The sequence below is a fragment of the Myiozetetes cayanensis genome, unplaced genomic scaffold (assembly GCF_022539395.1).
Source record: "Myiozetetes cayanensis isolate MyiCay16 unplaced genomic scaffold, myiCay2020 scf12, whole genome shotgun sequence".
Taxonomy (NCBI): Eukaryota; Metazoa; Chordata; class Aves; order Passeriformes; family Tyrannidae; genus Myiozetetes; species Myiozetetes cayanensis.
Genome location: NW_026086826.1, coordinates 28,506,028 through 28,532,392, shown reverse-complemented (window position 1 = coordinate 28,532,392; position 26,365 = coordinate 28,506,028). Strand labels below are relative to the sequence as shown.

Genomic DNA, 26,365 nt, shown 5'->3' with positions numbered 1-26,365 from the left:
CCAGGGTTGGAGAGCTGTTAAGGGAGGGAAAACGATCTCTATCTTGGACAAAAATGACCCAGAAGTTACACAGTCAGCATGTCCCAATCCTCTTTTCTGTAGGTTGAGGTTGGGATTTCTTTTTGTTCTGTACTTTATCAATGCTGGGTGTGTCTGAGATCCGTGTACAGGGTATTTGCTTGTTGGACAGGTTCATCTTGTCTATAGTGGAAACCTCTTTATTTGTATTTATATATTTATATTAAGTCTGTTTATTCAGCAGTTTATCACATTGCTTTACACTTTCCTTAGTCTTGGATTAAGTGATGGTATAGCAAAGAAAGTTGTCTGTAATTTCATCTTTAAATACCTGCTACTTCATCATTGTGGGGCATCTACTCTCTCATCTTTTACTAACCTGAGGATTGAATGCCTGCATAAATGAGTTGGTGCTTGAGAACAGTAATTGGGTTCTTTTGTGCTTGAAAATCTCTGCTTGCTTTGGGGATCACAGTATGCTGTGGAATAAATCCCAGTTGAGAGATCAGTGGATATACTGTAACACAGCTCCAGGGAGTGAATGGTTTCAACTTAAAAGAGCTGGTCCTAGCCTAGAATAGAAGCTGATGAGATCAGTATAATAATTACGCTTCACAATTATATATTATTAGTCTAGAACTAGCTGATGATACTCTGAGCATTTTCTTATTCCTCAACAGTTTATTTTTCAAATGTGAAAAATTCCACCTGGAGGACAAACTTCAATGAGATGCAGGGATCATTTAAATCTTGAACGGCTGTTATTGCTCACAGGGAAGAGTTTGCTTTCAAACGCCCTGTGCTTTCTGTCCTTGTTTCCACTTGGGCAACCAGGTCACTTTAATCTTCATGGTCACTATTAATCACTTAGGAATGCTGCAGTTCCAGTCTGCTGGCTCTGCCTCTCCTGCTTCTGTCCACTGGTGTTTTGCATCTGTTTCAAATGTGCTCACCTGCGCTGTGACTCCCACGTGGCAGTATTAAAACGTAGGTTTTAGAAATTCAGTGGACTTTTCATTTGGCTTGTTGTTTAAACCTGTGGGATTCAGTTTCTCATTAGTATTTGTTTGTATTTTAAATGTATTTATTGTGTAGTTTTAATAACAGTCATAGACTAAGTTGTGCTAAGAGAGGTTAGACTTGCATGGCCTTGGAGTTGCAATTAAGGTGACGTTCCTGTTGTCCAGGATGCTGCAAAGAGTCTTTCTACCAGAGAACTTGCATTTAAATGACTACATCAAAAGAAAGAATGGGAGTAAATACTTCCAATTTCTACCTGGGAAAGAAAGGTTAAGTAACCTATGCAAGATTCTTGAGTTTATCAAGACCAGAGATAGTATTCATAACTGACATTGCTTGCTGCTTCTTACTTGTTGAGGTCGCTTTTACGCTCAAGTGCAGTAAATTTGGGTAAGAAATGGAAAACCAGAGAATGCCAAAGATCTGTTCCCATCCCAACATCCCCAATCACTGGGGTTTTTTTATCCTTTGGGACTCTCTCCCTCATCTAACTCTTGGCAAACTGAAACAACTGACATCATGAAGTTGTTCAGTAGAAACATTTGAAGGGAAACCAGAAATTACTGCTGTGCCTTGCTGAGGTCTGCATGGCAAGACATAACCTACACTTCAGCTAAAAACTTTGCAGTTCTGCAGAGAAATGTTAAAAGAGGCATCAGCTCTGTGATGGCTACCGCAGGAGTTCTTTTGTTTTTTCCTACTGTGCTCACAAATTCACAGATTCTGATGCCTTTTGGATGCCATTAAAGAGCATCTTGTCCCACACTTTGTATTAGGGTCTACCAGACACCAAGGTGAATATTTGGATATTTCATGAAATTAATAAATAGCCCCTCAGAGGTGCAGGGGTTATACTGTAAAACCTATGTCTTGAAATGTGCAGGAGTTCAGTGAGATTATCGACTCTAACACACTGTGTGTGTTGGATTTTTTTTTATGCCTGAATTCTGCGTGCTCTTTATCTCTGAAAACACAAGCATTTATTTGGTCTGCTGTCCTTTGGCAGCCACGTTTTGAGACGAGTCTGTCCCTTGTGTCATTGTCTTCCTGGTGCCTTGTAGGTGTGTTTGGAGTTTGGAATCCCAATAAAAGAATATGTTGCTACAAAGAAGCAGCAGGACAGAGTTTGATAGCAGAATATGTTTATGATAAGCCTTTGGATGCTTTCAAAGCTCAAGGAGAACTAGTTTTAAAGATTTTTTTTTTAATGTGTACAAAGTAGGGGTGAAAAGACTTCAAGGGGTCATCTAGTTTATTCCTACCCAGGGAGAATCCTACTTCATCCCCTATGTAATGATTCCTCATCCAGTTCAGGCTGCAGATTGTCCAGGCTGTGTGCTGGTGTGTCCTCTGAAGAATCTCCAGGTGTGGGGGACGTGGAGGCAGCTGTGGGAACGTCAGCCAATATTGGCTGTTAAGTGGTGGTGTTAATTTGTCCCTTAAAAAAAAAAAAAAAAAAAAAAAGGCAATTTCACTTGTATGGTCCTGGCATACAAGCTATTGCAGCTCCTTATTTCTGGAAGCAGAGATCAGTTAGGTCTGATCCAGGGAAGCAATTCCTGCTGTGTTCTCTTACTAGAGGGTGGGGGGGGGAAAGTCTCTCCCCTTCCTCAGTGCTTGTCCAACTGGACTAATGCACGGACCTCCCAGAACAGTTAACACTGAAAGGCACCTCCAAAGGTTGTCTGGTCCCTGCTCAAAGCAGGCTCAGGTGAAGGCTGCCCAGAACCATTTCAGTTCAAGTTTTTAATATCTTGGGGATGGAGACTCCACAGTCCCTGGGCAGCCCCGCTCCAGTGAGGTTGTTGCTGTCAAGGAGTGTCTTGGAATTTTGTGTTGGCTGAGGGTGGCAGACGTTTGGGATGAAGACTGTTGTTCCACCAACTTTTTTTTCATTTCTCTTTTGCATCTTTCTGTTAAATGGAGCATGTCTTCTGCCTGATGACTGCTTATCAAATTCCTGAGGAAGAGACCCCAGGTGGTGTCTTTGAGTGCAGCTGGAGAGGGGTCAGTCCCTGGGAGGTGTGGCAGGGGCCTTCCTGAGGAGAGAAGAGCAGGGCTTTGCGCTGAAACAGAGACTGAAGGGCTTTTTTGATCCTCTGTGTAAATTATCACACACCTGCAGTTACTTATCTGAGTCCCCTGGGACTGAAAGTCTTCACGTACTGGGTCGGAATTCTCTGCAAAGGGGTCTGTGACACACATGGTGTGCAGAACATCACCCACCACCGGCGCTCGCTGTGGGTCCTGGGAGACACCCAGAAAGACCATATGGGCTACAGGGGCAGAGAGGGCTGAGGTGATGTGGGGTGCTGTCTGTCAGAACCTGGAATTTCCTTCCTGTGGGACGATGTCTCAGACTCAGATATTAATTCAGTCTCTTTCTGTGCATCTCATTTCCTTTATTCTAGTGGAGCCCAGCGTACCCTGATGGTGCTCATGGCCAGGGGTGGATTACAGCTAAATGGGGCCCACATGCACCAAGGTTTCAGGGTAAAGAAAGACAGGAATAAAAAAAAAAAATTTGGTGTTGTCTACAAGGTGGACTTTTGGCCCTCCTCTGCCAAAATGCCCAGCTCCTTCATATGAACACGTGGCACTGCTGACAGGCCAATGAGTAAAGACAAAAGGGATTTCTTTTCCTTTTTTTTTTTTTTTTTTGTGTGTGTGTAGAATTTGCTTCATTCAGTGCCTGAATCTACTTTTTAAACATGAAATGATTGGTTTTGGTTATGTGTGCAAGCACATGCATTTGTCTATATATCTGTATCTGGTGTCCTCAGATCAGAGCGCTTTTGTTACTGTAAAATGACTTCACTTTTCTTTCTGGAGAATTAACAGGGAACCTACTAACTACGTGGTGATTTTGAACTTTTTCCAGCTGACTGTGCATCTGGTGTATGCTTTCAAATGGAGTTTAGTTGCCAGAGCTTTCTGCAAACTACTTTGGTTGTGATACTGTTCTGTAATGTAATGTGTCGATCCTCTTCCTCACAGATGAAAAATGGCTTAATTTTGTGCCAGAGGCTGAATTCACTGCAGAAGACTGGAATTATGTTCATACTCCTGCATATCTTTCTTGTTTCTCGTTGGGAGAGGTGGTCACTTATTTGAGGTAGCCATAGAACATGCTAGAAAATGAAATCTTGTTCAGAAGTGAAGGCCAGTGTCTCTTCTGCTTTCGTTCTGACCAACTATTTACATGGTCAATATGTTTTTCCCCCTTAACTGACATGTAACTGTACCATCAGGTAAAACAGAGTGAGTTGTTTGGGATGGGAATTTGTTTTTGCCATGATCTGTCCTTGCTCCTTTTCCAGGGACTGTTAAAAACATGGAACACAGCTGAGGATCCCTGCCTCAGTGTCATCCCTGATGCCTAAAGTGGTTGCAATACATGGAATTAATAGTTTTCCAGCTGCTTGCCTTTCATTCTGTCCAGATGCACTGATAGGAGTAATACAGCCCTTCTGAAGATAAACAGGTCTTGATCTGGACCAGAACACGGGTTAAGTTTGAGCCTGTCACCTCTGGGGCTCGTGAGGATCTAAATTCGTGCTGAAGCAGAACGTGGTGGGTGTCCATGTAAACTACAGTGCCATGGTGGGGCTCGTTTAAGCTCTTTCACATTAGTTTTGTAAAGCTTAAGCTCCAATAGGGAATTGCTTATTTTTACTATTCTTTCAAGCTTTTTTTCCTGTAAGGAGGAGGAAAATTATTTTTATTTATGCCTTTTTTTTTTTTTCCCCCAGGCAGGGTACAGGCTTCCCTTGATTCTAAAAGGATTGTTTGCTTAGTTTTGCTCTTTGATCTCTCTGCAGGGGAAAGGTTATGCATGGCTGCAGCCTGGTTTGAAATTTCACCCAGTGGCAAAACGAGGTTGCATTAACTGTGAAGTGTTAGTTTACATCCTGAAGCTGATAGCAGGTGCTTATCTGTTCAGTTAGAAGGTCAGAATCTTGGGTTTGCTGGTGGCTCGACAGCTGCTCTTAAAACGGATGCTGCACTGTACCTTTGGGGGTAGAATGAGAATTGAAGGCTGTCGTTCGAGTTGTTTCCTCGGTATTTTCAATCATTCTTGTCCTTACAAGGTTCTTGGGAAAATCAAGGTCAGGTTGTGGGGGGCAACCTGGTCTGGTTGAAGATGTCCCTGCTCATTGCAGGGTGGGAGGGGGGATTGGACTGGGTGACCTTCAAAGGTCCCTTCTCACCCAAACCATTCTAGGTTTGGAGGAAAAGGCTTTTTTCCAGCAGTCCCACTTTAAACTGCTAATCATGATGTGGAAGTTCATATTCAAACTCTGACAAATGATTTTGTTTGTTTGTTTGTTTTTCCTTCTGTTTGTTAGCTCAAATCCCTGAGTTATTCTCCACCAGACTTCAGCCAAGTGAAATTAAGCAAGTTCCTGTAGTTGGACTACTGTGTCATGAGATAATCAAAAGCCTGCTTGTGGCAAATCCTAGAAAGATGCTAACTAGGAAGTGTGAGCTTTAGACAGCCAGGAAAAGCTGTGAGAAACCTGTCCTGTTCCTACAGTTTGTATCTAGGAGGCAAAGGGGAACACGACCTATGAAGCTTTGCAGCGAGGCTCTTTTCTCTCCACCAGTCATCAGCACTTCCCAGTTTATGTGAGGATGCAGGAATGTTATGTTGATATTGCATAAAAAAAAAACAACCCCAGAGTGTTTAAGTGAGATTAAAACCTCGTTGGAGAGGAGCCAGCGTGGTTTGATGTTTGCTGCAGAGAGGGGAGCAGGTGCACAGCACTGACCTTGGCTGTCCTCCCTTTTTCCTGATGTGCTGCAGTGTGGTCCTTGGCTGCTCCATCCCGCTGCCTGCCAGCAGGGAAGGGACGTTTTTAGGGTAGTTCTGTCTCCCAGCTGCAGCTCTGTGTGAGAATATAAACAAATGGTTGCATCAGTGACCCAGCCCGTGGAGAGGAGAGGTGGGAGGGCAGGCTGGGATGCTGATTTTGTCCTTGTCCCAAGGTGTTTATTTGCAGCACTGGCTTAGGTGTGAAATCCCAGCATCCTGAGATTTAGCTGCAGATTTCCTACTCAGTGGAGTCACAGCACTGGAATACTTTTATTAATGTTCTGAACTCCCCTTGAGGTTTATTGAGGGTGTGTTTTCACTCTTGAAAATTCTTCTTCTGAAATGAAGTCAACAACTGCATTCCTGTAGTCTAACCAGATCTTGTAATTAACACCATAACCCATAAAAGACAATGACAGAAGTATTTAAAGCTCAGTGAAAAGCACAGCAGTTACATGCACAAGTTGCTACCCTAGACCTGCAAAAATCAAAAAAAAAAAAAAAAGATATACTGAAAGATGTGTCAGCACAGCCAACTGTATGATTAGGATAAAGACTCCTGGTTTTATTTTGGAAAACAGCAAAAACCATGTTATTTCTCTTTTCTGCAAACTGAGGGATTAAAAGGACTTCTGGTATCTTCAGGAACTGCTGGCCTGCATTTTATTTTCTCCTTAATTCTTGGCTAGAATTGGCTAGAGTTACCAGTGGGAGGAATAGCTGGAATAGCTTGGAGGTTAACTTTAAGGCTTTGAAATTTAAATGTTCAAGGGCCTGTTTTACTGACAGGCATAAAAAGTTAGGAGAAGGAATGGTGTGAGCAGGGAGGGGGGTTCAAGATCAGATAATCTCTCGTATTATGGAAATGATCCCTTGCTGCATGAGGGATTGAAGTGAAGTTGGGTCTTGGGAATGGTAAGACTGACAACTCCAGTTACTTCTGACCTTTGCAGATCCCACAGATGGAGAAAAGGGGCTGAAAATGGTAGAGTGTGTGTATTATGGCCTTCTGTTTTAGTGTGATGCCCCTGCATTAAGCTGGTGTTCCTCAGTGGTTTGGGATTAGGAGTGATATTTGGAAATCTGATTTTGTTACTGGATTCTGCATGGCTGGCAGGGTTGGGAAGAAGTTGATGTTGACTCGGGGGAATGGCATTTTTTTCTCAGTGTGTGTAGGGAGTTTCTGGCAGTACTTTTACAGAGCACTATCCTTTTAGTGCCTGGAACTCTATACTGTCTCTATTTTGGCTTGGTTTCAGCCTCTTCAGCACCTTCAGAGGGAGGTGGGATGTCGGTAGAGTTTAATTCCATCTGTTCTGTTTTGCTGTGTGGAACAGCTTAGTTGGGGGTTGGGGTTTGGGAGTTTCAAGCTGCTGCAGACTGAGAGATGAGCAGGTTATTTGTGTCCTGGAGGTTTAGAAAAGCCAGTTGCTGGTAGGGACCAAGCACTGCATGTGCCCTGTGCTGTTGGTGTCTGGTTTAACATAACCAGTTCTTGTAAGCAAGTGAGGAACAGCAGAGCAGTAGCCCAGCACTGTGCTCGTTTTTCCCAGTTTTGTGCCTTTGGATTTACTTGACTCATGCCCATAAATCAGCTTCTGGATGCTGCTGGTGTTTGCTCCCAGTGATACGTGCTGCTGCTTCAGTGGGAAGCTCTGGATGGGAGTTTCCATTTAGTTGTCTCTAAGATGGGCTCCAGGGTTCTGGAGGAGCCTACCCAGACTCTACTAAATAGGTTAGCAGAGAATAATAATAATTGCTTTTGGGTCTTTTGCCTCTTCAAATATTTTCTTCCTCCGGCTCTTGGCTGTCAGAGACTTTGGTTAGACTCATTTTTCAAAACACTACTCTGAAATAAGTTCAGCGTGTGTGACTGGAATATGAAAATGTCACTGCTGCTAAATACCTTCTCTTAATTTATGGTTTATTATAGAATTGGGCTTTTTCTCTCCTTGAAGCAGCATTTAAATGCAAATTATCATCGTTAAGTCACCTAGTGGGCTTATGATAACATGTTTTATCACTCCTAACACACCCTCACTTCCCCTTCCCCTTTATTTCTCACACAAACAAGTTGTTGCTTCCACAAAAGCTCTTGTCAATGAAATATTATTTCAGACTAGTGAGCTCATGGCTGTCTGCTGGCAGAGCTCTGCTCTGACTTCATACAAACGGGGGCTGCTGCCAGGATTTTTTGCCTAATACCTGAGCCTCGAAAGAAGCTCTGTTCCACAGAGCAAGGATGGAGCTGCTATCAGGGGTGCTTCCAGCATCACATCTGGCTTTTTGGACAAGCCTCTCTTTATCTAAGTGATGCAGATATAAGGGGAAGGAATACATGTTCAGGGCTAAGCTGGGAGTTTCTTTCTGCTCTGAACAAATCACAGTGCAACGTTGTTGGTTGATTCTACCCGTGGAGAGCTTCAGTCACCTTCAGGTTTGCTCCCTTGCTCTACTGCAAGGTGCAATCCTTTGTTGCTGCATGTGGAGCACGTGGAAATAGTAGATGATTGACAGAATAAACTCAGCATACCACAGAGACCTGCTGAGGAGAAATGTGGTTCAGGTCTCTCTATTTTTTTACCTCTCCAACAGGGTGAGATCTCTCAGGAAAAATAACTGTGTGTTACATCTACAAGCAGTAATCACCTACCTGGCAAACCTGGCCAGCTCCTGTTGCTCCTGCAGCTGTGTGGCCTGTTGGTTACCACATATACACCTTTGGGACGGTCCAGAGATTAAGCAAAACATCTGGTTCTAGCAGTTTGGGCATGTAGGTGGACCAAACCTCCAGCCCTTCCTGCTCAGGAGGATGTATTTCTTCCAGGCCTCTTGAACCAACAATGCAGATAGAGATAGACAGCTGCTGTCATAAAAGTTAAGAATATGCTTGGAAGCAACCAAATAAAGAGGTAACCCCCTAGATTTCAGCTCAGTAGATCTCTTATTGGGTTACATGACCTGAAGAGGTTAATGAAACTCCTCAAAGCAAAAGTTGTGCCCAGCTACATCCACTGAGAAACTGGCAGATGTTTAAGAGCAGAATGATTTCTCAAAGGAGACAGACCCAGTCTCTTGAGTTTTTCCATGAATTATCTTTCTTTCATGTGTTTAAGAAATCCCTCTAGTGGCCTGGTACTTCCATGACATACCAGCTGTTTGCTTGCAGCTGATCCTGCACATCAGTTGCTGCTGTTGAGTGGATTTCAGATGGAGCTCTTGAGGGATTATTTTAAAGGCTTCACAAGAAGGGTCTGAGACAGTTCCGGTTGAAAATCAGGAAAGAAAAAAAAAAGAGAGGTGGTGAGGTTTTGGGGTTTATTTATGAGTGGCAAGCAGGTGATGCTAAAAATCTTTGAATTAGGTACGGGCACATTAAGTGATGCTTTAGATCAGATTAAGTGATCTATTGGACACCTTGGAATATAACTCCTAAGAAACTCAATAGCTTCAGCAAATAAATTAAAATAAGCAATTAGATTTCAGTTTGTCTCTCTGTAAAACCCAGAGTCTCCAAAGACAGCCTATGTTGTTTCATGTGGAGCGGGTGCATATTTTGTAATAATAAATAAACAGGATTCCTGCACGCTCAGCTGAGGGTTCTTTGAAGGTGAACTGTCACTTTTCTTCTCTGCTCTTTCAGCCTTGAGGTGAGGTATTCCAAAAATTCAGTGCTCCAGCCTTTGAAATTGCCCCAAAGCCTCAGGGGGCTGAAATGTCCGGGCGTGGGAATGCTGCTGGACGAGTGCTGTGATGCGTGAGGGCTGTGGGGGTGGGAGCATGACCCCGAGGGGACAGGCAAGTCTAGCACCTGCAGCTTTGTTTGGGTTGGAAAGCCCTTTATCTCAGGCACTTCATCCACTGGCAGTGGAGATAGCTAAGCTGGGACTCTTTCCCAGTGGAAAATGACATCGTTGGGAACCACCAAATAAAGGCATGTATTTTGTGGGGCTTCCAACTACCCAATTAACTACTGAAAGACCTAAATGCCTGTTTCCTCTAGATGCCATGACATCCAGGCAGGCAGTTATGGGGGGAAAAAGCTGCCTATCCTCGAAGTATGCATTTGTGGTAGGATTAAACCTAAAAGAGTTAAAATAGATTGTGCCTTTACATCCCTCTCCACACCACACTTGCTGGTGCAGCCCTCAGTGCTCGACTCTCCCTGAGATCTGCAGCTTCCCAGTGATGCTCCCTGAGATTTATCCCTCCTAATTGATGCTCCCTGAAACCTCCACGAAGAGGACAGACCAGCAGAAGGGGAGGATTGTGATGCTGTGTACTGCAGTGGAAGCAATCCCATGGTTTGCTTTGTCCCTTTGTTTCCATGATCTCACTTCCTTACGTGGGGATGAGACATACACAGCATTACTTCCAGAAGACCGCAGAGCTTTTAAGCATACAAGATTAGAGGAATGTTAAGAACTCACTGTTTTTCTTTCTCTTCCCTTTAGAGTTAAGTCAGCCATCAGCAGAGCACCAGTTTTCCATCACTCTTGAATCCAGATTCAGTGTTTTCCAAGAGAAAATGCGTTCCGACTCTGGCATCCGCAGTGTGTCCCGTGTGTTCACCCCACAGTAGCCATGTGTGCAGCACATGTGCCTTCCCTCACTGCACAGGCCAAGTGTGTTCCTGTATCTGTGAGTGAAACTTGAGATCACAAATGGGAGAGATTCAGCTCCAGAAATCTTAGCTAGCCCAGAGTGTTTGTAATTTGAAGTAGAAATGCTTTGCTTTTAATTTTTGTTGTTCTCTCTGGTACTAGTGCTTCACTGCTTTGAAACCCTAAACACAGGAAATCTAGAACCCCACCTCCAAAAACCCAGAGGGTTTTTTTCAGTGCTGAAGGCAAAATGCTTGGAGGGGAAGAGAGACTTTTACCAGTGAGCTTGTGAGAGCTCCTGAACAGCAACACAGAGGAAAAGTTGTTCTTGAGATTGCCACAGCCACAAATTTACCACTAGTCTGACAAATACTCTGTGAATGTGCTAAGTAAACTCATCTACAAAAGCTGAATATCTGCAGTTTATTTCAGTCTATATTTTGGAAGGAGTGTTGGCTTGTTTTGTCATTCGCTGCCCTGACACCCCCACTCCCTTTTTGGGGACTTGTGAAAATCCATTGATCTCTTTGCTTTTGTTTCCCTCTGGGGAAAATGAAGTTGTAATGCTGCCTCAGTGCAAACTGAGACCTTTGCCTTGGGTTTTGGGGGCCTCTGGCCATGCCCTCTGACCTCTCTGATTCCTATCACCGAATTCCCAGAGGTACATTGAAGACAAGTACACTTTGCATTTCAAGGCAAGAACACTAAAATCTGGTAGGAATTCAGATGCTAATTAATAAATCATTTCATGCTAGCAAAGCGGTGTTTGTCGTGTTTTTCCCCCCATGTTCAGAATCCTCTCAGCATATGAGGTGGTGTCACCTTTTCAGCTGATTCTTCATCAGAAATGTGATGGACAAAATTACATCCAGGAAAACTCTCTACTTGTATCTCTGAAGGTTGAATATTTTTTTCCCTGCTTGGCTGCAGTGGTTGTTTTTCTATTCTCTTAATTATGTATAAAACATTTTCAGCCTTTTGCCAGCAACTATGACATAATCCATTTATTTTGAGGCACTGTACCATTCCATGCAATTCAGAGGACCTCTGTTTTCCGATGCTGCTGGCTACTTGAGGAAAATTAGGCCAAAATTATGAAGTCTCAAGTTCCGTGCTGGCTTCGGCAAAGTCTCAAATAACTCACCAGTGACTGTAAGATTTAGTTTGGTGTCGGTGAAAGCAAAGTTTGGCATAAACACCTTTATGAAAGGTGAAACCTGTGCCAGTGAGAGGGTGATGGAACCTGCTGTGTTTGTGTGTTGTGAATGTGCAGCAGATCAGGAGAAATGTATGATGTGATGCTGTTAAATAGCATGTGCTGTAGGTGTATATTGTAGGTTCACAGAGATGATGCTTTGGTTGGGTTACTAAACTGCCTATTCTGAGAGGGAAGGGCTGGTTGTATCTCCAGCATTAACACTTTGGGTTTGCTTTTTTTTTTGTTGCTGATTCCTTCATCCCAGAATACGGGAGGTGAAATGACTCTGAGGAAGAGGAGGTGCTGTGACAGCAGGAGGAAGGCCAGCTTGCCTGCAGATTTGCTTGTGACCTAGGTCAGTGCCTGGATCTCTCGAGAAGTACAAGACGAAAAATGTGGCAGCTCTCCTCCTTGTGAGGGATTTGTTACAGGCCCCTGGTTGACTTTTCTTGCTGTACCTCCTGGCTGTATTTTAAAAGTAGATTCTGTGTTACCGCTTTTCATCCCAAAGGTCACTGACACTTGGTTGTATAGAGGCTGTAGAAGAAGGAGTCAAGAAATTTACTTCTGTTCCTACTCCTCAGCGTCTGTACTAAATGTTATAAACACCTGGGATTTTAGTTCCCACACTTGCCCAGTTTTCCTGTGAGCACCCAGTAATTCCCAGCCCGCCCAGGAGAGCAGGAGTGTTTATTATGTGCCCGTGCCAGCCTTGACTCTGTTATCTCACACTGTAAGAGTAAACTCCAGATATTTTTAGTGTCAAAAGTTCTGTGAGTTTCTAGGTGCACAGATGGCTTATTGTGCTGCCTGCTGAGTTGGTGCTGGGGATCCCAAAATGAGGTTTTAGCTGGGGTTGTTGGTTCTGGGGAGGGTGTTGGTACTGACCTTTCCAGCATGAGTGAAAGGGCAGTGATATTCTGTCAGATGAGCATAAACCCAGCATGTTTTTCCTGTGCTGCATAGCAAACTTTGGCTTAGGTATGATAGTGTTGGGTTGTTTTAAGTTACCTTTCACAAGCAAACTCAAAATAACCCACAGACATCTGCTGATCGCAATTTGAAATCTGCTCTTCTCAAGCCGCTCTGAAGTTAAATTCCTTTGAAAAAGATTTGCTGGTTTTGTCTGCTTCTGTAATCATAAAATCCCAGAATGGTTTGGGTTGGAAGGGACCTTAAAAATCATCTCATCCCACCCCCTGCCACGGGCAGGGACACCTTCCACTAGCCCAGGTTGCTCCAAGCCCCGTCCAACCTTGGCCTTGGACACTTCCAGGGATGGGGCAGCCACAGCTTCTCTGGGCAACACTGGTAAGTCTGGTACCTGGTACAACTCAACCATGTACCTGAGGGTGATCTTCTCCAGAAACAGGGATGGAATTACCCTTCCTGTCTGGGCTTAGATTTGTCCGTGTTCTTGTGTCATCCGCTCCTGGTGGGAGCACTGCAGATCATCGGGGTGGAAAGTTTCTCACGTGCATAAGCAAGGAGGAAAAACGTAATTAAATTGCTGTGACTGCTTTTGCCTGTTCAAGGCAAGCCTGGAGCTCTCTCTCAGGGTCTAAACCCTTAAAACTTGGCAAAAGCTCCCGTGTGAGCTGTCGGTTTGACAACAATGCTCTGCGCTTTGACGGCGGCGCTGGGGTTTCTCCGTGTGTCTGTAATGATCCATTCATCGGGTACATGCTCCTGCCACAGCCCTCTCCGTGCCCAGACAGTGAGCCCTTTCATGGAGGAGAAGTGCAGAGTCATATTTCTGCGTGCAAATTAGCCAGGGGATTTATTTGCAGTGTGGGCTGGGCCAAGCTAATTTCTCTCGGCAGCTCTGCCGTGAGCGAGCCGCACGGAGCTGGGGCAGGGAAGGTGTAAGTGGACACCCGTGTGTGTGCTGCCAGCAGACAGGAGCAGAGCTGGCCCTCCTGTCTCGGGGGACAGGTTACACAGAGGGCCAGGAGTCCTTCAGCTGAACGCTGAGCGTCTTTGTGTCAGTGTCTTTCGTGATTGCACGCTCCCATAGGGTGGTGCAGCACAAATATAACACTTTGCACCAGGCCCATCATCCTGCGTGCCTCAGGAGTTTAAGGAACATCCCAACCCCCTGGGAGTTGTTGGGATGCTCCTTGTTGTTGATGGTATTGCACTGGGAGACTCTGTGGTGAGGCTGCTCCACTTGGGCAGTCCTGAGCTTGGGACGGTGGCCAAGTCCAGACCTTCTGCCTGCCTCTGACTCCCCTTTTCCAAGCCTCTGCAGGCAGGGACAGATTGCTCCTGCTGGTGGAATGGACATCTACCCACAGGGCATGTGTGTGTCTCAGCTTTTCTCTAACTCTGTACAGCTCATGAGGAACAGGCACTGATCTCTGCCCTCTGTGACCAGTGGCAGGACCAAGGGAATGGCTGGGGCTGTGTCAGGGCAGGCTCAGGTTGGATATCAGGACAAAGTTCTTCCCCCAGAGGGTGGTTGGCACTGAACAGGCTCCCCAGGGCAGTGGGCACAGCCCCAAGGCTGCCAGAGCTCCAGGAGGGTTTGGACAACACTCTCAGGGACAGGGTGGGATTGTTGGGGTGTCTGGACAGGGCCAAGGGTTGGATTGGATGATCCTTGTGGGTCCTTTCCAGCTCAGGATATGCTATGATTTTAGGTGTTGATCAAAGGCGCCTCCTTGGAGGTGGGCACAGAAAAGCACAAGGTCCTGCATTCAGCTGCACAGGTTTAGTGTGGAACACTGCAACGTGCCTGCTGTCCAAAAGCCTACAGAGGTGGAATTTTTCAAGCTTTAATTCAGTGAATGTGTACCTGGATCCTCAAAATCCAGACCTGCTGAGCTGGAAGACATCTCCCAGCACTGGTGCTGCATTTTTTCAGAAGAAATCGCCGCGCACACACCAAATGTTTTACTTTTGAGGTTTTCATCGTGATGTCTGCGTGCACCTGAGTATGTGGGCAGGTAGCAGCCTGCTGGAGACAGGTCTGGAGGGCTTGCTGGTGTTGTCCTGATGACAATCCTATTCAGCCTGCAGCGACAACAAAGGAATTCCTGGTCCATCGGAGAGGTGCAGGGTGTGGATGGAAATCAGCCCTAAATGTGGAGCTGACCTCAAACAGATGGGTTGGGGTGGCAGTCCTGTTGCAGGGTCTGCATGGGGGGCTTGTTGAAAGCCTTCTAACGAAAACTGTGAACCCTTGAACAGAGTGAAGGGCTTTCCTCAACCATCAGGAGGTTGAGCTGTGATCTGAAGGTCACTGCAGGCGAAAGAAATCTGCGTGTTTTGGTCATCTTTGCATTAGGCTGCACATAAAGGTTAGAAGTTCCAGGGAATCTGTTGTGAAAATATGAAATACTCTTGATTTTCAGTGACTGTTTAACTTTGAGCATCTCCTACCCTTCTACACATATCCTTTTTTTCACTATCCAGAGGCAAAATCTTTCTGTATAGCCAAGCATCCTTTGTCACTTTGCTTGTAGGAAGAACAGTTTGTGGCTGGTTCTTACATTTCTTTTGCAATTCTGTCCTGTTTTGAAGAAGAACTCTCCTTCAAATGCTAAATTTGAGTTTCATCTCAGAAAACACTGGTACTGTCACACTCATTGAGTTGTTCTTCTGGCATATTCTGGTTTGAGATGCAAATTATTTTAGATTTCTGATGGCCTCAGAGAAAAACTGGCTGAAAACCTTTGGGAAGGATGGCTTTGTTGTTGTACATCAGCAAAGTTTTCACATGAAAGGGTCAATTATTGTATAAAACTCACTCTGGGGGATTAAATCTTTTAAGATGTGTTTACAATGCAAATCAATTCCTAATGAAAAGGAAGTCGTATTTCATATTTTAAGTCGAGTTCCTAGAAATGTCTTGCCTGGGAGAGTACATTCTTAAACACTTTGCAAGAATGGAGCATACCAGTTCTCAACCACAAAACTTGGTTATGTTCAGCTCATCCTGTTCTCTCCAGGTTGCTGTCATCTGAAATAAGCGTTCCTTTATTTTGTGCCTGCTTCAGAGGAAAGGAAATCTGTCAGTCCTTTAGTAGAACTACAGTTAATCAGCAAAAGACAGGGAAAGGAGCTGAGGTTCAGGAAAAGGTGGGGTGCTTTTTGGTGCTTGTAAGGCATGGTTCTAACTTTTTTGGGGAAAAAAAATAAATTATAAGTTAAAAAAGAAAGCTAATGAGTGGAAGGACTGGGATCTGTCTTGCTCTCCCCACAGTGTGTCTGGTGGATCAATCATCTGGGTCTTCTTACCAGGCACGAGGCAGGCTGTGGAGCCTTGCACTCTTCTTTCTTGGTACAGAGACTGAGAGCTTTTCAGATATTTCTATTTTGGGGGACCTTTGGTAACGTGGTGTGGGCCCATGTTCAATGTACCCATTCAAAAATCAGTGGTACTGAGCACCTAAATGTGAGCAAATTCTGCCCTTTAAAACCTATCCATTTTTTGTTACCACAGCCAAGAATATTTCTAAACATTAGTGTTCCTTCCCAGTGGCTTACACACTCCCATTAATCTGGAACAGCTGCATCAGCTGGTGTCTGAGTTAGCAGTGGTGGGAACAAACTATCCCTTCAGAAATTACAGAACTGTTGCAGTTAATTCCTCCTTTGAACAAATGGATTTCAGAGGCTCGTCACAGCCCTGATCCTGCACGGATGGGATTTCCTGAGCTTTCCTTAGGGGACTTGTTCCCTTGAACCTAAGTCTGCGTGGAAATACAAGAGGCAGATTTTTTTGTTTGTTTGTTTCTTTTAAAGCTTTGCAGCAGGGTGGCCATGGGGTAAACTAAAACAAGGCAAAAAGAACTTGGGATTGAAGCAGCGGGGACCTTCCCCTTGCACAAATGCCAGAGGAGCTGCCACACAGGTTTTTGACTGTTGGCAGGAGGGAGCCATTAAGGGTCAATTTAGATTAGATGCAAGGAAGAAGTTTTTTACAGCTGGGGTGTTCAAACACTGGCACAGGTTGCCCAGAGAAGCTGTGGCTGCCCCTGGATCCCTGCAAGTGTCCCAGGCCAGGTTGGACAGGGCTTGGAGCAACCTGGGATAGTGGAAGGTGTCCCTGCCCATGGCAGGGGGTGGGATTGAATGAGCTTTAAGGTCCCTTCCAACCCAAACCATTCCATGATTCCATAATTCTGTCTGGGATTTCTTGAGGTAGCATGGAAAGAGCAAAGATCCTGGTGTGTATCCACACTTACATCTGTGAATCATTCTCTCTCGCTTGGACTTGGAGGATCATTGAAAGTTTTAGAATCAAGTGCTGCTGCCAGAGAAATCCATTATCCACAGCTGCTGAAGGGCAGGGGGAAAGAGTTAGGGGGGAGCCCTATGTGTTGCATTCCTGTGCTGTGAGGTCCTGTTCTTGTACAGCTGCCCAGCCCGGAGAGTATCTCTGCTCCTGTTACTGGTTCCATGCTCCCACGCAGCTCCCTGCCACTGGTCTGGGCTCAGATATCTTGGGGACCAAGTTAAAATAATCAAAAACTGAAGAAAAGGTACTTCCAAAAGTCTGCCTTTAATTAAGGAAACCCTAGAAAAAATGCCAGGTCCCTGTGAAGCCAAAAAGTCTTATACATATGTTAGGATTTTGGCAGCTTGTTTAAATGCTTAAACAGTTTCTTTAAACTTGGGCTGTAATGTTCAGGCTCTGTTAATGAAGTGTGCAAGCAAAATTGTGATTTTTGTGACATTGTGTGATTTAGAGGGTTTAGATCTGCCCAGAGTGTCTCTGGACTACGTTCCTGGGAGCTGGCTCAGTGGTGTCTCATGATGTGGTATCCCTGGTGCCATTGATACCTGGGAGATTTGAGGTATCAACTCATGGATTAATAGATGCAAGATAGGGCTGGCAGAGCAGGAAAAGAAAATTGTTTATTAGCTGAGTCTCCTCGGTGCTGGATGAACAAGAGCCATATCTGCCTGTTGGTGGGGGAGTGCTTGGAAAGATCCAGGGAACCTTGCTTGGTTTGCTGCTTTTTTGGAAAAATCCTGAGCAAGAGAATATGAAGTAGTTGACAGCAACAATTCCATTTGGAGTCACGTAATAGACTCCTCAAATGGTTTGGGTTGGAAGGGACCTTAAAGATCAACCTGTTCCAACCCCTTGCCATGGGCAGGGACGCTGTCCACTAGACCAGGTTGCTCCAAGTCCTGTCCAGCCTGGCCTTGAACATTTCCAGGGACTTCATCACTTGCTCCTCTGTGGTAAAGACAGACGTTTTCACAGCTGAAATGAAATCCCTCTCACTGGGCTTCAGAAGTGTTTTGCCTCTGTCTTGTTTTGAGCTTTTTCCCTGCCCTTTAGGGTCCATCCCTCCTCCTAGCTGCACTGTTTTCTAGTCAAGGTAGTTGGTCTCTGGTACACAGTGGAAACTGCCACTTCAGTGAGTTTTATTATTTTGAGTTGGTTTTCTAAGCCTGGCAGCATTCAGACAAAAAAAGGCAGGGAGAAATTACTCCCTGTTACTTTATTTACCACTTGTTTTGGGGAAATCTAAATCCAAATTTGTGTTTGACTCATATTGGGACTCCATCGCCGGGCTCTGCTTTTTCAGTTGTTCTTGGCAGGGCTGAGCTCACACCCAGAATGAGCACAGCCATCACCAGCCAGGGCAGCCTGGGTGACACACCTCAGCTCTCCTCAGACCCTGGAGCTCTCAGGGCTGTCTGAAAGGACTTCTGCCTGAAGGGCAATTCTTCTGCTGCAGGATCTGAGCAATTCTAAAGGTTAAAATTCACATCCCGTGCTCCATTCAACTCGTGTCATTAGTGCTGTGGTAAAAACCACGCAACCTTTGGAGTAACTTGTCAGTTATGGCTAGGGCTGCATGAAGTGGGGTGGATTTTCTAATGCTGTTGGCTGGGGGGTGTTTGAAATCCTTGGTGTTTTCCCAGAGCATCAAGGAACCACCCCCATTCAGTGCCTGGTTGCTGCTGGCTCGAGGCTGAAAGTGGTCAGGAAGATACCGAGTCCTGCTCTGAGGGCTGAACTTTGTTCCTGAATATTTGGGCACCTCTGTTAGCACCAGTTCTGGAACACAGCACACAGAAATGTGCTTCCTCCATCACTTTGCTTTGAGCCTCTTCTCTGAACGCTTTTATTACTGTTCAGCTCTGTGGAAAATGGCCAAGGGGACCTACTGGTGCTTTTGTCACCAGTTTCTGTGTTACAGTCGTTAGGAGTGATCTACTAATAGGCTTTCCATTGACTTTGGGCTTTGCTTTGGATGAGACCCTGTGGGTTTAGGGCATGTGGCCAACCTATGGCTCTTGCTTCAATGAAACTCAGTATTGGACTACATCCCATAGCAAGCCTCGTGGGTGAGTTGGATCCCTGGCTGCAGGCAGAGAGGAACCAAGGGAGACGGCTAAAATGAATATCCCTGGGGTTTCCTGGGACTTGGTTACGTGCTCAACTCAGTTCTGCAGTGTGTGGAAGCAGCAGGAGCCCTGGAAAGCCACAGGCAGCCTCTGCATGTGAGCCATTTTCAATGCAACCCCAGCCACCAGCAGCATCCTGAGCATTGTCATCCTCGGTGTGTTCCAAATGGGAAGGGCCTTTTTGAACCTGGGAGTCTGAGTTTGGCTCTCACAGCCACAAAGGGTGATCCCAACACCTTCCTCAAGCCCAGCAGTCTTCAAAACACTGTCAGAAAGGGAAAGGATCCTCCTGAGAGCTTTTGTTTTTGGCATTTGGCTGCCTCCAGTCCTGACTTTGCAGCACACGCGTCTTGAACGTGAGGTACTGACCCCTGTTTGAAGCTCTCCCTCCCACCCCGTTTGCTGAAGAGAAGAGGTGGTAAATGTTAAATTCAGTAGGAAAATTACTGCAGGGCCCTCTGGCCATGGAGCTTCCCACAACTTGTGTCTCAGAATGACCCATATTCTGATGAGCTGGCAGCACACAGGGTGGGTTTTGTCCTCTAGTGTTTTTCCTAAACGGAGGGTGAAGGTAAAAATTTTCTTCTCTGACCCAGTGCCTGAGGTAAATAAACTGCAAATAGCTTGGGAGAGCAGGCTGGAGTGTGAAGAAGTGAGAAGGGGGGGGATTGTTACTTTTATTTGTATGTTTAGGTCCTTTTTTTGGAGAGGAAAACAGAACAACCGTCAAAGCTTAAATTAACTCCTCCTTGCAAGTATAGTTTGAGGAGACATTATCAAACTAAAATTAGGAGCAGTTTGTAAAAGGAGCTATTTTCCTCATATGCTGCTGCTCACGTTACTAAATTAAAACAGTAGGTGCTTAATGTCGTGGTTTACTCTTTCCCTGTTCATGATCCATGAGTTTTTTTGGGAGGGGGTGCTTTTGCTGAGCATGGACAATGAGGGCTTGTGTCCATGGTATGACTCCTGGTTAAAGCCAAAGTAAATACTGAAGTGGTGATAGTTACGCTGACAAAAGCCCCTACATGAACATTCTCACTCAAACTTTTCAAAAATTTAACTTGTGTTTATGGTAAGTGGGTTTAAATCCGAGTGGAAAAAGCTGCCACGTTACAGGAATAGGGGTGTCCATCTGGAGGTGTGTTCCGGTTTATTTATTAAACTCTCTTTTAGAGAAGAGTGGCAGGAATTTGAATTTTTTTCCCCCTTGTCACTCCATTTTTTTCCAGGTTGTGTTGCACAGGCTTTAGATTGTAAATCCTGCAGGGGACCTTTTGTCTTTAATTAAATTCTGGATGTTGTTACTCGGCTCTTGAAAATGAAGTTGCCTCCTCTTTTAGTGCAACCATCATGGATGTAACCTGCCCCTGTTGAGAAAAAACAACTGTTTGAGTCTCAGAGTGTGTTGGCTTTGAGAGGTGCCTGCAGGGAAACTCTTGAACTTCACCATGTCCTGCACCTGGGAAGGAGAGAGCAGAGGACGTGCAGAGGAGACACATTGAGGTCCCACAGTCTGTCCATTATAGAAGTGTTTATAATGTTGGAGTGTCCTGATGTGCCTCTCATGGCTTGAGGAGCTCTGGCTGCCAGTGGGAAGTCCTGCTCGCATTTTTATTTGCCTGTTTTTCTTGTGCAGGGGTTGTCATTTAAAAAAAAAAAAAAATTAAAAAAGGAGGAAAATAAGTATGTGCCTGTTTTTCCACACAGTGCCACTGCAGGCACCAAACGTGCTGTTTTTTTCCTGAGAGGAAAGGTATGGCTGGTTCAGATACTACAATAGGAGTCAGTGCTGATTCTGTTTGACCTTAAATTAATTATTCTGGAACTAATAGTGGTGATTGCTTTGGGAACGGCTCGCATTGTTTGTTTGGGTTTGGTGTGGTGTTTTGTTTTTTTTTTTTCTTTTGGTTGGGTTGGTTTTTCAGGCTTAAAGCTGGAAAAACAAAGGTTTGCCAAATTGCTAGTCATAGGGCTTGTTTCATCCAGGGCAGAACAAACTTTGTTGCCTTTGAGGACTTCTGGGCTTAGAAGTGCTGCTGGGTGGATAGTTCTGGAGAGAGCAGTGTGTGCTTTGTGCCAGAGCCTCGTCTCACCAGTGTCTTCAAAAAGTCTACTGGGATGTGAATTTACCTGCCATGTATCACCATTGCAGCCTGGGCAGTAAAATCGTGGAGTCATGGAACAGTTGGGGTTGGAAAATGCCGTTTTTCTTCTAGCAGATTCCCTGTGGGTAGATCTAGAGGTTGGTTCAGCCTCCCATTCACGTGTTTCACTTCTGGCTGGAGGATCTTGGCTGGTGGGGTCTTCCAGGGGGAATTTTGTCGAGGGGCTGTTGCCTTACCAGGAGCAGGATGGAGAACTCCAGGTGTGATGGGAAGAGCAACCTTTAGTCCCCTTGTTTTGCCTGGGGAAGCAAAGAAGGTCTTGCTGTAACTTTGCCAACCACTGTCTTTCAACTTTAAAGCTTCTTCTGCCAGTCAAAGTTTTGGGTTTCATGAAGCAGCTCCGAGCAATTGAGGAGCTGCCTTCCATCATGTTAATAATTTTCTCTGAGGTTGAATGACTCTACATTTTTACGTTGTCAAAGAAATTTGTATTTTGTTTGTGAGCTCTGGGTTTGCTGTGCACATCCCTGCAAACAACTCCCCATCTGACACGTTTTGGGCTTGTGTGTGCACAAAAGTTGAATGGAGAGGGATCTCCTGGCTGAGATGGGAGCAGCCAACATAAAACTGAGATCAATTTGACGTGTTGGCAGCTGGAGCTTCCCCTTTCCCTCCCCAGACTGTAGCAAATCCCTTCATGTGTCCCCAGTGATCTCATGTGAACTTAGAAGGACTGGGATGAGGTTTGCTGAGGGGGAAGAGGCACGTGGGCCTGACTCTGTGGGGAGCTCTGTGCTTACTTTAAGGGTTTGCAGGATCCTCAAGGTCAGTCTGGACCTGGCAAAGAGTATGTTGTGGGATGGACTACGACATTCATCAGGGTGGCCACCACCATCTTTGCTTTGTTTGTGTGCTGCCTAATTGCAGTGTGGTACCACTGTATAGCAAGACCTTCTTGGTGCCACTGCAGCTCCAGTGATGACCGTGAACATAAAGCCATTTTCACAGTTCTCTGGTATTTTAGGAATTCCGGAGCTGTTGTTTGCTGACTGTGCAGCTGGAGCGTGGGAGGAAAGCAGAACACTATGGTGGGTGTGGGAGGCCAAGGAAATATGTGAAAATGGGCTCGAGGGGATGAACTTCATCCATAAAATACATGCAGCAAGTTGGACTTACACCCAGTCAGCACTACGACTGTTTAAGTCCAGTTTAAACATCATTGCAGACTAGATCTACAGTGCAGTCTTGGTCAAAAGCAATGACTAAGCTTAGCTTTGCTCTGTCACAGGAGGGGAGTTAATGACACAGGAACCAGCCTCTCTTCATTTGCTGAACTCCAATTATTTATTGTTTCAATAGACAGGACTAACATTCAACAAATAGCCTTCCTGACCTTAAGTGATTGTAAATAAACTGAAAATCTGAATTCTTGGTTCCTTTTTTAATTTAAAGCAGGCTAAACTCCATGGGAATTATGTCTTCCAGTGGCTTGAACTAAAAAGGGTTCATGCCCTGGTTTTCATCTGTAGGATAATAACACTGACTTGGGGTGGAATTTGGTGGGGAATTTGTTGCCGTGGCCATGTGAGCCACCAGGTGTTGGGTGTGCAAAGCCCTGGTCCCAGGGAAAGCCGTGCTGGGGAGGAGCAGCTGGGATAGGACTTGGCCCTGGGACCTGAAGGCTTGAGGATCCCAGGCAGAGAGGAGCCTGTGGCTCCTTCCAGAACGTTTCCACGTGGTTGCCGTCAGAGTTGTGGATCTGTGCCTCCTGTTCTGCTCCGTGCAGCTCTGCTACTCATCCCTGAGGAATAAACACTCCCTCCTCTATCAGCACGTTTCAGTTATTAACCTGTTCTCATCTCAACCCACAGGTTTTTTCCCTTCCCTGATTCTCCTGCCCCATCCCACAGGGGAGGGGACACTGAGGGAGCGGCTCAGTTGTCAGCTGGGCTTAAAGCACAGCAGCCTGTCCTGTCTTTTCCAGTGATAAAGCAGGGATTTAGGCCAAGGACCTAAATCTTGTGTCAACACGCTTCCTTTTCCCCCTGCTTTCCCAGGGCAGCCACTGACCACAACATTGACAACACCACAGCGATCCTCAGGGAGTGGCTGAAGAACGTGCAGCACCTCTACCACGATGTGGAGTGGAGACCAATGGAGGAACCCCGGTGAGTGTCACAGCGAGGGGCTCACCTGGTTTGCTGCTTCCAAACCAGGAGCTGTGCTAAATGTCCAAGCATTAAAATGTGGACTATTTTTTTTGTGGGGTCTGTCTGTCCCATTAAAATTGCGTTTTTATGATAAAAAGGTAAGGGAAGGTCTCTGTGAAGAGGTCTCTTGACTATCAGGAAAGCAACTCATGCAGATCTTCGAAGAAAGCATTTTCCATTCAGTTACTGAGCATCTGCAGCTGCTCTCTTTGCATGGTAAACAAACCACATCAAGAGCTACAGGGAATTAAAACTATCATGCTTTATTTGCAAGGAAGCAGAGAAATCGTAGCCCATTCCCTTAATATGTATGAAAGCTCTGAGACATCAAATATTCAGTAAGTACTGAGCCAGAGAACTAGATTTAATTCAGTATATTATGCCTTTGCATGACTTGCAGGACCATTGCTTTGAAATATGATGTGTTGGGTTTTTATTGCTTTAATTTTTATTTATTTTTAAGATCAGCTGTTCCTGGTTTTGTTCTGTTTTCTATTTCTTCCATCAAGGAAAATTACATCAGTTTCCCCTTCCTTTGGGCTTGCTTTTATTTTCAAGGTCCTCAGTGCACTGGTTGGATATTTGTGGTACAAATCCACAGGGAACGCTGGGTTTATTGACATTTTTAATCCTTTCATTGGAATTGAGTTTTCTTCCTGTCAAACTTGGCTTTTTTAATTTCTGCCAAAAGCTTTTGCAATTCTTAGCTCCTTCCCTGGCTTGTGCAGGCGCTGGTTCAAAGTCCTGCGTTTTTATTCCACACAGGGATCTATTCCTGAGTTTCCTTACATCTTTGTAACAAAGCCCTTGCTTTTGGACCTGACTCTGAGAACAGAGACGTGCACACAGCTGTTGGGGACGCATTGTGGGGTCGGGAGGTCGAGTGTTGGGGTGTTTGGAGACTTAAGAGCTGTTCCTGGGATGTGTTGACAGTTCCTAAGAATGCCCTAAGATCCCGGTAGAATCCGGATTGCCTTCGTCTTCACATCCCAGCTTTGCTGATCCTGCAGGGCTGAAGGGAGCAGGATTTGCAGCCCAGAGGGCAGATGAGTTTCTGCCAGGGGGTCAGACAGGGTAAATCAGCTGCAGTTCATTTTGGGGGGTACCCTCTGCCGAAGGAGTTCCTGGGTTGGACGGTGCCGCTTCGCTGGGTCGTCAGGAAGCACTGTGGCACTGCTTGTTCCCTGGTGCCCTCTGTGCTTATGCCAAGCACAGAACTTGGAATCATTCTCCCTCAAAACCTCTCCTGGGTTGCCTGAGGTGACTCTTAACACTGTTTTCCTTTTCAGAATGAAGGCAGCAAGGGAACTCTCTCTCTTTTTTTTTCTCTTTTTTTATTGACTGGTGTAATAAGGCCCAGACATGTTTTGCAGGTTTTTTTTTTCCCTTTCCTAGGTCTTACCCAGAAGAAATTGGTCCAAAACATTGGCCAAGCTCCCGATTCACGCACGTGATGAAGCTGCGCCAGGCTGCCCTGCGTGCTGCACGGGAGAAGTGGTCAGACTACATCCTGGTAAATACAGCCTTTGACTGACTAACTGCCCTCAGGCAAAAGCTTTTCAGGTGGTCACTTGGATAACCAGGGACTGTCAAAAAAAGTTTTCTCTGCGTCTAAAGACAAACTGAGATGTTGTGGGAGTCAGGGAAGCTCCCCATCTTTGCCCATCTCACTGCTGTGTCCCAGGGGCAGCTGCCTCTGGGCTTGCTGGTAACAGCAATGTGCCCTATGAAACCAAACCCACCAGTTCAGTGTTTTGGGGTTCTTTTTGCCAACTGTTGACTTATAGAATTATTTAGGTTGGAAAATACCTCTAAGGTCATTGAATCCAACCATTAACCCAGCACTGCCAAGGCCACATCCACATGGCTTTTTAAATTCCTCCAGGGACGGTGACTCCCCTTGGGCAGCCTTTTCCAATGCTGGACAACCCTTTCAGGGAAGAAATTTTCCTCAGTATCAAACCTAAACCTCCCCTGGTGCAAATTGAGGCTGTTTCCTCTCATCCTGTCCCTTGTTCCCTGGGAGCCCAACTCCCACCTGGCTCCCTGCTCCTGTCAGGGAGTTGTGGAGAGCGGGAAGGTCCCCCCTGAGCATCCTTTTCTCCAGACTGAGCCCTCCTAGCTCCCTCAGCTGCTCCAGACTCTTGCCCAGCTTCATTTTCTTCCCTGGACATGCTCTAGCCCCTCAATGTCTTTTCATGAGGGGTCCAAAACTGATCCCAGGATTTGAGGTGCCTCCCTAGTGCCCTGTGCAGGGGGACAGCCACTGCCCTGGGCCATGTGCTTCTGGCTCCCTCCTTCCCAGGGAAGTGTCAGGGGAAGCATATCATTGCATCTATTAACAAATTTCTTCTTCTCTTCCTCCTCTAGTTTGTTGATGCAGATAATTTACTGACCAACCCCCAAACCCTGAACCTGTTGATAGCAGAAAACAAGACGCTGGTGGCACCGATGCTCGAGTCTCGCTCCCTCTACTCCAACTTCTGGTGTGGCATCACCCCCCAGGCAAGTGACCTCGGGAAGGGTGTTAGGGGACTGTGTGAGCTGCATTCTCAAAGGCTTCCTACTCTGTATCTGTGGAGAAATGGTTTTTTGGTTTTTTTTCCTATTCCAGGGGCTTTCCCATCTGCTTCTGTAATGTCCTCCTGAACAGAAGCTGCTGCAGCTCTGAGGTGTGCAGGGGTGGAGTAACCTGTGTGTTAACATGTGATGCAGTCCCACTAACTACACAAAAAATACTGATAAGCAGACCAGAATTTTTTTAAGGTGGTTCCGTGTGTTTCTGTAATGGCCTTAAAAGTCTTGGTGCATAATTTTAGCTTAATTTTCCTGTATGGTGATGCTAACCCAAGAGGAGTTTGCTTTTCTTTTCACAGCTCTCCATGGTGTGTTATTTTTCTCACTTATAAACAGATATAGTTTAAAAACACCCTTTACCTTATAGGGAGGTGTGTGTATGTAAAACTGGTACTGGTGCTGAGCCTAAAAGAAATAATTTTCATGTTACCTTTTCAAAA

General features: G+C 45.5%; 1 protein-coding gene across 1 annotated transcript in view; it reads left to right on the top strand.

Annotated features, from left to right (window-relative positions):
- Positions 1-26,365, top strand: part of COLGALT2 (collagen beta(1-O)galactosyltransferase 2) — a 43,973-nt gene that overhangs the window by 3,147 nt on the left and 14,461 nt on the right. The window contains exons 2-4 of the mRNA XM_050307387.1: positions 23,196-23,306; positions 24,744-24,861; positions 25,719-25,853. Of these exons, the coding sequence (XP_050163344.1) occupies positions 23,196-23,306; positions 24,744-24,861; positions 25,719-25,853 (364 nt within the window). The remainder of the gene's footprint in view (positions 1-23,195; positions 23,307-24,743; positions 24,862-25,718; positions 25,854-26,365) is intronic.